Below are 12,919 nucleotides of genomic sequence, written 5' to 3'. Positions count from 1 at the left end.
TGGGAGGTGGCTGGTCAAGGTCCCAACACAGAAGGACTGGTTTTCATGGTGGACAGTGCAGATTGCACTTGCTTTGAGGAGGCCAAGTCTAAGTTGGAAGTCGTGCTGGAGGCCAAGGACTTGCAAGACGTGCCCATAGTGCTAGACGAAAGGGTTTTCCGTTTTGGAGGCGCTTCGCAAAACGAATTTCCCTATGGGCTTGCTTCGCAAGACGAAAATGTCTTGTGAGTTCCTGCGGGGTTTTTTCCCTTCCCCCCCCCTTTTCCTAAGCCCTAAGCCGCTTATCAGCTGATCCGCTGATAAGCTGCTTATCAGCTGATCCGCTAAAAGCCGCTAAACCGCTAATAGCGCTAATCCGCCAAGCTGTCAATGGGCTTGCTTCACAAGACAATAAAACCGCTATACGAAGAGCCTCACGGAACGGATTAATTTCATCTTGCGAGGCACCACTGTATTGGACTATTCACAGGATCCATTGTGATCCATTGTCTGGACCGATAAAGGCATTCTCTTAATTCAGAATGTTTCTTATGGGCCCTTTTGTTCAACACATCATTAACCAAAATGAAAATTCCTGGACTTTAAAACTTGAATAATCAGCCCCACCACTATAATCTCTGGATCCTAGGTTATTTGAGTGCTTCTGTAATGTAAAGTTGATCATTTTCCATTCTACTTCCGCACTTGGGTCCTGGAAAAGCCCTTCTTTTTCCTCTCATTTTATACCTCTAGCCCATCTCATTTCTCTCTTCTTTAATGACTTAGGATTGTATTTTGCCACTTCGGTTATTTTAAAAATGTTTTATTACCGTTATGTCAAACCATTTTAATTAAATTGAAAAGAAATCTCTGTTTTCTAAAAAATAATAATGCATAATTATTTTTAAAAGACATCTTAAGATAATCTGGGCTGGGCTTTCGTATTGTCCTTACACAGAAGAGACTTGATCTTTATTCTCATTGTAGTACATTGACCTGTGCTCCATGGGGCAGTGGCGCTCTTTTCCTTCGTCACTGCTGTGTATATTGCTTTAAGCTGCCAAGCTGCGGCATATTTGAAAATCAATATACGCTTCTTCTTTTTTTAAGGAGTTGATGCAGGGCATTTTGGGGGAAGGAGTGGCAGCGAGGTGTTAAGAGGACAGAGCTGTGCTTGGAGGGGCACTGGGAGACGTTGCCTCCTTTGTACTATTTAAATAAGATTGAAGAGCCAGAGTGGTCATGGGCATACCTGTATATGGGACTGGAGGGCACCCTCTTGTCCTTCTCCACAGGCAGCAAAACATCTTGGGACAGCTTCTTGTTGAACAGATTGTACCTAAATCACACACTTGTATGAGTCTGAATACCAATTACCAGGAATCACTGGGGGTGGGAGAGGGAGAGTGTTGTTGTGCTCAGGTTGTTGTTATTATTGTTCTTTAAATTTGTACACCACCCTATACCCGCAAGTCTCAGGGTGGTTCAGAGATTTTATTTGCGGTCGTCACAGAATGTGGGACTAGATGGGCCTTTGATCTTATCCCATAGGGCTCTTCTTGTGATTTTTCTGTCTGTCTGTCTGTCTGTCTCTCCCCCCCCCCCCATTACATATTCTAATCACTGGAATCCGCAGAATGAAGTTCCCAGTTGGCTGCTTTGAAATATAAGATGAGAAAAACTGAAGTCCACTTATTTAATATTACACTGCAGGAGGCCAACCAATACAACTTTACATTTTCAGCATTGGAAGAGGTGTTAACATGCCATGCTTTTCAAAAGCAATCATCAAAAGTAGTTGAAAGCAGAACGCTATTAAAGCGCAAAATGGATTTCCCCACAACATTAGAGGTCTATCAGTAATCAATACATAGTAGGCAATTAACCATGTTACAGCTTTTGGTCTTGCATAGGAGAACACATCAACATCAAAATTAAAAAGATTCTTTTGAACAAGTATTCTACATACGTATTCAGCTCTAATCAGCAGGAATATAAGTTTAAAAAATATCAGAGAATCCAAGTTTTGCATCGAGCTCTGCAAATTCCCAAACAGCATTGAAATCGTGAAGATTCTTTTCTATTAAAAGGTGGGTTTTGTTTTGTTTTTAATGTTGTCACTTTAATTCCTGAGTTACCATTTAGAGGCAGTAGATAAATAAGAGGATTAAAAAAGAAATTCTTAGAACAGAACCGTTTCAAGGCCCCGAGCCTTACATTCCATGGGCTAAAGAAACAGGAGGCTTTCAAAGCAGCCTGGAGAGTAGCCATTGCCTCACAGTCTGGCAAAACAACCCAAAGATAAGTGAATGTGGAAGAGACAAAGTAGCCTACATATCACATATTCTGAATTAGGCGAGTTTCATCTCCTAATGTTTACCTGATGGCTGTTCTGGTGCCCATGGGTTCTTTATACCCGCTATAAGGACATGCACAGACTCCAGTCAGATTTGTTGGGTGGGCTCAGAGACAGGTGTGGCACCAGAGTCGTTGAGACTGCCCTCCTATTTACTTGGAAGTAAGGCTCACTGAAATCAGTGGGGCTCATTTCTGAGTAAATGTGTTTTTGACAGCAGTCGTGCCGCAAAATGTGAATGATTTAGGATAAGTCCTAAACATAAAACGTATCACACAGAGCTTGCCACCACAGAATCCATTTGGCCTACTTCTGTCTCAGTATTTCCCCCCCTCATGCCACCACTGTTTTGAACAGAGTTTACCTCAGATGACCTGTGTAAGAGGCGCTGTTCTTAACTGCTCCCATTCATTTCAGTGGGGCTGCACAGAAAACAGCTTTCTGGTGGGTTCTGCCTATAGCGTAATGGTGAGCAATGGGAGAACACCCCCCCTCCCCCAGCATGGTGAGTCTGATTCCGTTCAGAGATGCCAAGCTACCACTCTTTTCCCAGTTGCCTGCCTGGAAGTGAAAGATGCCTGGAGAAAGTAATCCTGTGGCTAACTAAACTTGCTGGCATGGTCACTTTGGGGAATGGCGTGGGGAGTTATGAAATTACGGCCCACCAGCCAACCCTCTTTCACTTCTCAAAATGCTTCCACTCCTTGGAAAGCTAGCTGTTGACCAGAGCAACAGCATCTGCAAAGTGGCTTTTTGATGGTGTGAGACATTTTGACTTAATTTTCACTTGTGCATCATGCTCCTGTTCAATCACAAAGGCATTTTGGACACTAGTATTTTAGTTGAAACCAAGTTTGAGCTCTCTGCTCGCTCCCCCCCCAAACGCCACCATTCAGAAGCACTTTACCCAAGATGTGATGCAATACTGGCGAGCACATAAACTTTCTTCTCTTCTTATCTTTGTCCAAAACAGCTTGAAGGCAGGTAAGGCTGCTACTACACTTGTGGGGTATTTCACAATTATCTACTTCCTTTACCGAGAACAGGACACAAAGCAAGCGAAGCTGGAATTTCTATAGTTTAGACAGCTAGACAAACTATTGTTAACGAAACAAATCTCTTCTGCTGTAGGGGTTTCTGTCAATTGCAAACGTATAGGAAGAAAATCACCATTCATTTTAATAAAATGCTCATCCCTTTGAAATAACTTGTAACGAGCTTTAATCTGTTGAAAGATGTACTTAGTCAAGAAATATGTGTCCTTTTCCATAGCGGAAGCATAGTGCGTTTAGCATTTAACAGGTGTGGATAAAGAGACGGAAGGAAATGCTGCAGTCCCAGCAACAAGTTTTCCCCTGGCATGGCAAGTCTAACAGCACAGAAATCCTTCTGTGTCAGTCTCTGTCATAACATTAAAAGGGGGGCGGGGTTAAGATAAAGAGGCACTATCCCTTTGTAGCTTATGCAAGTAGACCAAAATTTAGTCTAAGCCGTGGCAGTAGACATGGTCGTCATACACTTGCTTGTTGGAGTTGTCAAAGCTCTCGTCGCAGTACGGACACTCCAGAAGGTGGCTCCGCACATGATCTGAATACTGCTGCTCCCCGATGTCATTAGGGAAGACTTCGTCGCACATGGGACATTTTCTCACGGAGACCTAAATGGAGGCGAGAATGAGAACGTGGAAGCATAATAATAATAATAATAATTTTTATTTATACACTGCCCTCCCCAGCCAAGGCCAGGCTCAGGGCGGCTAACAAGCAATAATAAAAACAAGCTGAATGACTACAACTTAAAAACAAGATTAAAATACAACATTAAAATATTGAAACATTAAAATATTAAAATGCAGCCTCATCACAAGAGGATAAAGGGGGGAAAAAGGGGGGAGGGAATCAAATTGGCTCCAAGCCAAAGGCCAGGTGGAACAACTCTGTCTTACAGGCCCTGCGGAAAGAAATCAGATCCTGCAGGGCCCTGGTCTCATGAGGCAGAGCGTTCCACCAGGCCGGAGCCAGTGTTAAAAAGGCCCTGTCTCTTGTTGAAGCTAATCTAACTTCCTTAGGGCCCGGGACCACTAGGGTGTTGCTATTTATGGACCTTGAGGCTCTCAGTGGGGCATACCAGGAGAGGCGGATTATCTGCTGCAAAAATGCAACTGAGCACGGATACCTGAGGCTGGCTAGGGCAGGGCAATGAGGGCAAGGGCGACAGAACTTAAGGGCCTGGAAGCACCACCTCAATTGCTGCCCCTCCTTCTTATGGGTATTTCCTGCCAAAGCAGCTTAACAGTGGACAGATATATATTTTTTTAACCTGGTAGGGTAGGGTGTGGGGGAAGTGAAAAGTGCTAAGAATGAGAACCCATCTGCAATTGCTCTATTAGGGTTGTAAGGTCTCAGGCTCTTACTTAAGTTTCAGAAGTTTAGCTTCCCTCCTTAAGGTAAAGGTAAAGGTAAAGGGACCCCCTGACCATTAGGTCCAGTCGTGACCGACTCTGGGGTTGCGGCACTCATCTCGCTTTATTGGCCCAGGGAGCCGGCGTCATGTGGCCAGCATGACTAAACCGCTTCTGGCAAACCAGAGCAGTGCACAGAAACGCCATTTACCTTCCCACTGGAGCGGTACCTATTTATCTACTTGCACTTTGACGTGCTTTCAAACTGCTAGGTTGGCAGGAGCAGGGACTGAGCAACGGGAGCTCACCCCGTCGCGGGGATTCAAACCACCGACCTTCTGATCGGCAAGTCCTAGGCTCTGTGGTTTAACCCACAGCGCCACCCATGTCCCTTAGCCTCCCTCCTTAGGATCACCTAAAAAAGGAGTTAAAAGTGCGAGGAAGAGAAGCCAGTCCATTTCCCTGCAGATGACCCATCCCCAGCTTTCTCTGCCCTTCTCAAGCTTTCCAACACTTTCTTCCAGGTGGTACATCTCTATTATTCTAAAGACAGGGCAACACAGAGGTGGATGGGTGTTGGATATAATTTTGAAAATGGACAGGAGGGAAAAGTTATAGCTCTAAACTGTAAATCAAACAGAACTAGCAGCCTAAGAGCTTTTAAAGCAACCACATGTCTGATTCCATGCTGTATGGCTTCCTCACTAAATTCTGAACCTTGGCTTAAGGCACCCTAAATACCATTAATGTGGGCATTAATGTGGTGTTTACTGTGTTATGTATGCATAACAGCAATCATCACATGTTCTTCCCCTTGTTTAATCCCTGCCTCCAATTCCTTCCCCTTCCTCTGTTGTCTCCCATTGTGTAATTTATAGACTTTAAGCTCTTTGGGGCAGGGACTTGTCCTCTTAAGATTCCTTGAACAAACGTCATGTATATGGATGGTGACACAGTAAGTAAAAATACTGGGGAACGAATGAAACAGAACAGAAAAAAAACCCCAGAATCTCATGAAACACACACACACACACAAACTTACCAACTCTGTCTCAGGAATTGCTGGGTTTACTGCAAAACAGATGACACATCTTAGCCATAACAAGAAAATGTAATGCTCTTACATAAACTGATCTATCTAAAAGTTTGGCACTTTTATTTTGCTATTTATTTTACGTTTTTGAGACTTTTTTGATCAATTTGTTTTTGTGACTGTGTGGAACCCAGTTCAGCTATTGATTGATTGACTGCAGAAATGGATAAAAGCCCCCCATCCAAACAATGACTATTATCAGTGCAGGTAAGAATATTTTTATTTTTTAAAATTTTTATCATCTACAATACTGTCTTATTTATTTTATAGTACAGTACATTGATTATTGCTTTCATTTTATGGATCAATGGTCTCATTAGATAGTAAAATTGATGTTAAATTACTGTTTTAGGTGTTGTTTTTAAAAGTGTGGAACAGATTAATCCGTTTTGCATTACTTTCTATGGGTAAGCGCGCCTTGGTTTTGGAACGCTTTGGTTTTGAAACAGACTTCCAGAACGGATTAAGTTCGGGAACCAAGGTACCACTGTATAGGGAAGGGTTCTGCTTGATCACGGAGGTTCATACTTTGCAAACAGAAGGTTCCATGCTCATTCCCCAGTTGACTCTGGGAAAAGGCTCCTGTCTGAGACTCTGGAGAGGTGCTACCAGTCAGTGAAGGCAGTACTGGACCAATGGTGTGACTTACAATCTGCTGCACAATGTTTCCAGCACTGCAATACATGACTGCATGTGTAGGTCGAGTAACAAATGCACAGAAGATGGCAGTGTATATCTCCTTGCAAATTTCATTTGGATGACAAATCTGTTGCACACAAGACCATCTGATGGAACAGAGTGCATTTCAGGCAAAGGGACCGTGCAGGACTCTGTGCCCATTCCCATTTCAACATATTCCAACTATTCCAGTATACTACTGTTTTCCTGCACCAAAGTTCACTGTGTGCTATCCACATCATTCCTTCCTACGCAGGCAAAAAAGCAGTATGGCAGTCTGATAAATATTAAACATGGTTATTAAGTGTCTAGAACAAACCCTAATCACTGTGTAAAGAACAAGCAGGCACAGTCCCTGCCCTTAGGAAAATAAGGGAAAGAAAAGGGTATTTGCAACAGGGGACAAGGTGCCAAGCCCAGGGGAGGTCAAAATCAAAATGCATTCAATAGAAAGGTATGTTTGTAGTTAACCAAAAACTTCTAACCCATGAAACAAGAGAGTTAGAAGTGCCTTATGTTTCAAATTTGAAGTAGCACATTGGGAGATCAGTTAGGGATTTCCCACATAATAACACACAGTTTTGCCCTGAGAGATGTTTGGAACAAGTACAGTGACAGGTGGAAAAAGCCATATTTTAGAGGAAAACTACACAGAAGTGAAAACTGTGGAGTTGAGGGAAGAGTTGCCTCTGAGGAGCAAAAGTTAAAAAGCAAAGAAGAAAGAAAGAAAGAAAGAAAGAAAGAAAGAAAGAAAGAAAGAAAGGCATTGTCCTTGGCTGAAGGACAGACTAATAGGTTGAATTCAGAGAGATGGGTGGAGACAGAGAAATGTGTGCATGTCGATCAAGCTTTCCCAAACTTGGGTCTTCTGCTGTTTTTGGACTACAACTCCCATTATCCTTAGCTAGCAGGACCAGTGGTCAGGGATGATGGGAATTGTTGTCCGAAAACAGCTGGAGGCCCAAGTTTGGGAAACCCTGATGCAGATCATAACAGCACTAGAAGACCCCTGCTGGATCAGGCCAATGGCCCTTTCGGTCCAGCACCCTGTGCTCAAAGGGCCAACAAGATGCCTGTGGAAACTCTCAAGTGGAGGAGGGCTCTCTCCTCCTGTGGTTCCCAGCTAGTGGTATTCAGAAGTATACAGCCTCTGACGGTGGAGGCAGAGCAGTTTGATCATATTTGAGATCAAGGAGAAAACAGCAGAAAAGCAGTTAGCAAATATAGTAAGAACTGATGGGGGGGGGGATGATTGGAAGCATCAGCAGGGGGCAATGATAAAACTAGAGGGCAAGAAGACCAAGACAGATTAAACATATGCATCTGTATGCAATGAAAAGAAGAAGCTCCCTTGTACCAAGTCAGATCATGGGTCCATTGAGGTTAGTATTGTTTATACTGACCCCCAGAGTTTTCAGACTGGAGTCTCTCCCTGACCTACCAGAGATACCAGGGATTGAATCTGGGGCTTTCTGCATGGTAATAAAGGTAAAGGTACCCCTGCCCGTACGGGCCAGTCTTGCCAGACTCTAGGGTTGTGTGCTCATCTCACTCTATAGGCCCGGAGCCAGCGCTGTCCACAGACACTTCCGGGTCACGTGGCCAGCGTGACAAGCTGCATCTGGCGAGCCAGAGCAGCACACGGAAACGCTGTTTACCTTCCCGCTGGTAAGCGGTCCCTATTTATCTACTTGCACCTAGGGGTGCTTTCGAACTACTAGGTTGGCAGGCGCTGGGAACGAACGACGGGAGTGCACCCCGTCGCGGGGATTCGAACCGCTGACCATGCGATCGGCAAGTCCTAGGCGCTGAGGTTTTACCCACAGCGCCACCCTCGTCCCTTCTCTGCATGGTAATATCAAGACATAAATGCATGCTCCTTTGCCTCCAGTTGGACTCTTCTAAGTGGATTCTCTAATACACTCACCAGTATAGGGATTGCCATACACCAGGACTGAGTTTTCTGGTGACTGGGTTAGGACCCCAGGTGGATGATCCAGAATTTCAGGAAGGTGCACCATCAGTTCCTCATTCTCCCGCCTTAATCTCTGCAATGAAACAAATGGTAGAATGAGAAGCCAGGATCACCTGGAGTGACGGTTTGCAAGCAGCTTGAAGCAGTCCCTCAAGTCTGAAATACAGAAAGCCATGGCTAACAGTGGGGTCCATATGTTCCTGGACTACAACTCCCATCAGTCCCAGCCAGCACTGCCAATATCAGGACTGAAAGGATTTGCAGTCCATCAGCATCTGAACATCCACAGGTTTTCTTCACGCTCGCACTAAAGGAAACCTGTTTCTTTCCTATTCCCCCTGTTTTTGCGTTATAATGCCAGACAATTCGTACCATTTCAGGGGAAGGGGATTGGCAAGAATACTTTTGACTGGACAATGCCATTTTTGGTGTTTCAGAAGAAGTGAGAGGCAGGGTGAGAGGCAGGAACCAGCCATTAATCCAGTGGTAGGGTTCAGGGAGAAAGGAATACTCTTGGGCAGGGTGCAACAGCTTTGCTGTATTATTATCATCACTAATTTACTGATGGCTTCTCTTGTCATTCTGGGTCCTTCAAAGCAGCTTCACAAATAAGGCCATGAAAAGTTACAAGCCCATAGACTTCCTCAGCCATACTTATATTTGTCCTTTGGAACACACAGACAGTTTCAAAGAACCCAGAGCATTCCAGTTTATGAAAGCTGGTTTGGTTTGGTTTGGTTTGGTTTGGTTGCCTGGAAGCACTGCTTGCTTTACATTTCCAGAGGGGTAAACCTGCTAGTCTCTTACAGCAAACACAGCACAGAGACATAAAGTTGCCTGGACTACAGCATACTACATATGATGGAGTGGATTGTAGCCCATGGAGGCTTATGCTATAATAAAATTGTTAAGTCTTTAAGACGCTGCACAATTTGTTGTTCTTTTGATTTGCCAAAGGAAACCAGGTGAGCAGTTTCTTACAAGCTTGTCTTCATAAATCATTAGACATACCTTGGGTTGAAGTAGCTGCAGGTTGAGCATTTTCGGATTGCGCTCTGCGGCGACCCGGAAGTAACGGAAAGTGTTACTTCTGGGTTTCGCCACTCGTGCATGCGCAGATGCTCAAAATGACGTCATGCGCATGCACGGAAGCAGCAAATCACGACCTGCACATGCGCAGACGTGGGCTGCGTTCGCTTCAGGATGCAAATGGGGCTCCGGAATGGATCCCGTTCGCATCCAGAGGTACCCCTGTATTTATTATTACTAATGTTATTTATTCAATTTATATACTACCCTTTATCAAAAGATCCCAGGGCAGTGTGCAACATTAAGAACATACATTAAGGAACATAATAATAAAAACATAATACAGAGCATAATAATAAACAGTCATAATAACAGTCCCCGTCCCCCCATTTAACAGACCATAGATTATTAATGGCCAAAGGCCTGGGTAAAGAGGAATGTTTTGCATGGCACCCAAAGACGTATAAGGATGGTGCCAGGTGAGCCTTTCTGGGGATAGCATTCCACAGACAGGGAGCCACCATGGAAAAGGACCATTCTTGTGTTGCTACCCTACAAACCTCTTGGGGAGAGGGGACATAGAGAAGGGCCTCAGATGACAAGCGTGGGGTCTGGATCTGTTTGTATGAAGAGAGGCAGCCCTTAAGCTATTGAGGTCCCGAGCTGTGTAAAGCTTTACAGGTCAACACTAGCACTTTGAACTGGGCGCGGAAACTAATTGGCAGCCAGTGCAGTTAAGTTATTTGCTTTCCCAGTGGCCTAGTACAAGGATTGCCAATTCTAGATAAGAACCACCTTGCTGGTTCAGACTTGAAGGTTCATCTGTTCCAGTAGCCTGTTTCAGACAGCGACCAACCAGATGCATCTGGGGTGCACATAAGCAGGGTATGAAGGCAATAGCCCTCCGTGGCTGTTAACCTGTTACCTGTTAGCTCCCTTCCATTGGCCATCGTGGCTGGGGCTGATGAGAGTCCAGCAACAGCTGGCTATCCCTGACTTAAAAGAAAGCACATTTCTTTTCAGAGAGCTGGAGCGTTTATGCATTCCTTCTCCAACCCTCACCTAACTAAACTTATACCTTGTTCTCCTTTTCCATTTCATTCATTTCCTTCTGCAGGGTCTGATGTGAAAGAACTTCCTCTTCCAGTTTCTTCTCCAAATTTTGCTGGGGGGGGTGGTGGTAAAAAAAAATTATTTGTATTTGGACAATGTCGCCTATCATTCTCACACCACACCTCCCTGAAGGAGCTCAGGTTTCCCCACCCACCCCTTAACTACCCCCAATTTTATTGTTAAAACCACCCTATGAGCTAGGTTAGGCTGAGAGATGGTGACTAGCCCAAGCTCACCCATCAGTTTCATAGCTGACGGGAAATTTAAACCTGGTTCTAATCAGTATAAGTCCAAAACTCTAACCACTATAAAGGTAAAGGGACCCCTGACCACTAGGTCCAGTCGTGACCGACTCTGGGGTTGCGGCACTCATCTCGCTTTACTGGCCCAGGGAGCCGGTGTACAGCTTCCGGGTCATGTGGCCAGCATGACTAAACCGCTTCTGGCAAACCAGAGCAGAGCACGGAAACGCCGTTTACCTTCCCGCCGGAGCGGTACCTATTTATCTACTTGCACTTTAACGTGCTTTCGAACTGCTAGGTTGGCAGGAGCAGGTACCGAGCAACGGGAGCTCACCCCGTCGCGGGGATTCGAACCGCCAACCTTCTGATCGGCAAGTCCTAGGCTCTGTGGTTTAACCTACAGCGCCACCCGTGTCCCACTATACCAAGGTTGGAAACCCTTTTTCATAGCTCAAGGGCCACATCCCCTTCTGGGGAACCTTCCAAGGGCCACATGCCAGGGTTAGGCACAGCCAGAGGCAAAAGATGCCAGACTGATACATACAATATACAGTAGACTAATTTGCGTACACAGTCACAACCTGCCTTCACTCTATCCCCCATCCAGACAAGCCAAAAGCATCTTCAACAGTTCAAGGACACGTTCCAGTCAGGCAAAAACACTCAAGGAGGGATGGGGGGTGTGTGGCTTGGGAAGGAGATGTGACCTGGAAAAAGTATCCCCGGGGGCCAGATAAAGGCCTGGAAAGCTGTATTTGGCCCCCAGATCTCAGGTTCTCCACCTCTGGAATACACTGAAAAATAAGTCTCACGGAAGAGTAGCAGCCTGCATGAAGAATGTCCAGATTAATATTGCAATGCTCTACTCATTTTCCACACTGAATTCAGTAAGACTTGCTTCGGGGTAGACCTGCACAGCATTGCGCTGTATGCTATCTCTGTTTAAGTCTACTTCCATTGGCAGGAGTCCCGGCAGCACAGAAGCTACCTGCTGGTTTTAAAGTCTAAACTTCAGAGAGCAAACCACTTCCTGCGTGCTCTAAATAGTTCACTTCAAAGTGAGCTGCTTCCTGCTCAAGAAGTCTGAAACTCTCTCAAGACCTTTAAACATTTGCTTTGGCGGATAAAACTGTGCAGATCCCCTATGTCTGTGTTCTTTCTTTTACCGTCTCCTAAACCACTGTAACAATGAAGAGGCGGGAGGGAACCTTACCTGTCTAAGCAAGGTGGCATTTAATTGATAATTCTCCTCCTTCAGCTGCTCCAGGTGCCTTGCTTTGTCTTGAACTGCCCCTTGCAGGTCTTCCACTTTGTTCTGTTGACTCTGCACTTGGGACTGAGATGAAAGTAGAGGCACACATGACTCCCCAAACGCAGATGATGCGTTGGCTATCAGGCTTAAACTTAGCCCCATGAAGCTTTGTTAAGATTTCTAGCTTTATATTGTAGGTGAGTTAGGTCTGCTTGTGGCTGTCAGCATCTCCAGCAGTTATCTGTCATGTGCGTGTGTGTGTTTTGCCCCTGGGCTTAAGGCATATTGCTGTCCAGTAGCTCATGAGGAGTATTTTCTGTTGAATTAACCTCAGTCTAATGCCGTGGGGGGACGCAGGTGGTGCTGTGGGTTAAACCACAGAGCCTAGGACTTGCCAATCAGAAGGTCGGCAGTTCGAATCCCTGCGATGGGGTGAGCTCCCGTTGCTCAGTCCCTGCTCCTGCCAACCTAGCAGTTTGAAAGCACATCAAAGTGCAAGTAGATAAATAGGTACCGCTCCGGCGGGAAGTTAAACGGCGTTTCCGTGCACTGCTCTGGTTTGCCAGAAGCGGCTTAGTCATGCTGGCCACATGACCCGGAAGCTGTACACCGGCTCCCTCGGCCAATAAAGTGAGATGAGTGCCGCAACCCCAGAGTCGGTCACGACTGGACCTAATGGTCAGGGGCCCCTTTACCTTTACCTAATTTTGTGGGAGGCAGGTGTAATATTATGTACAGCTCTTCCCCATTGTGTAGATGTTAGGTGTGCTTCTAATTCTTTGCCCCACTTATATCTTATTG

At 45.3% G+C, this 12,919-nt stretch overlaps 1 protein-coding gene across 5 annotated transcripts in view; it reads right to left on the bottom strand.

The window, feature by feature from the left end:
• Nucleotides 1-1,661: 1,661 nt before the first annotated feature.
• CALCOCO2 (calcium binding and coiled-coil domain 2) overlaps nucleotides 1,662-12,919 on the bottom strand; it is a 35,228-nt gene continuing 23,970 nt past the window's right edge. For all 5 annotated transcript variants that reach the window (XM_079949606.1, XM_079949604.1, XM_079949605.1 and 2 more), the window contains 5 exons: nucleotides 12,080-12,202; nucleotides 10,590-10,676; nucleotides 8,435-8,555; nucleotides 5,779-5,807; nucleotides 1,662-3,992 (listed from right to left, as the gene is read on the bottom strand). In XM_079949606.1, the coding sequence (XP_079805732.1) occupies nucleotides 3,816-3,992; nucleotides 5,779-5,807; nucleotides 8,435-8,555; nucleotides 10,590-10,676; nucleotides 12,080-12,202 (537 nt within the window). In that variant the 3' untranslated portion in view covers nucleotides 1,662-3,815. The remainder of the gene's footprint in view (nucleotides 3,993-5,778; nucleotides 5,808-8,434; nucleotides 8,556-10,589; nucleotides 10,677-12,079; nucleotides 12,203-12,919) is intronic.

This window comes from Podarcis cretensis (genome assembly GCF_951804945.1).
Source record: "Podarcis cretensis genome assembly, chromosome: 13".
Lineage (NCBI taxonomy): Eukaryota > Metazoa > Chordata > Lepidosauria > Squamata > Lacertidae > Podarcis > Podarcis cretensis.
The sequence above is the reverse complement of the archived record's forward strand: the minus strand, read 5'-3'. Positions and strand labels throughout refer to the sequence as shown.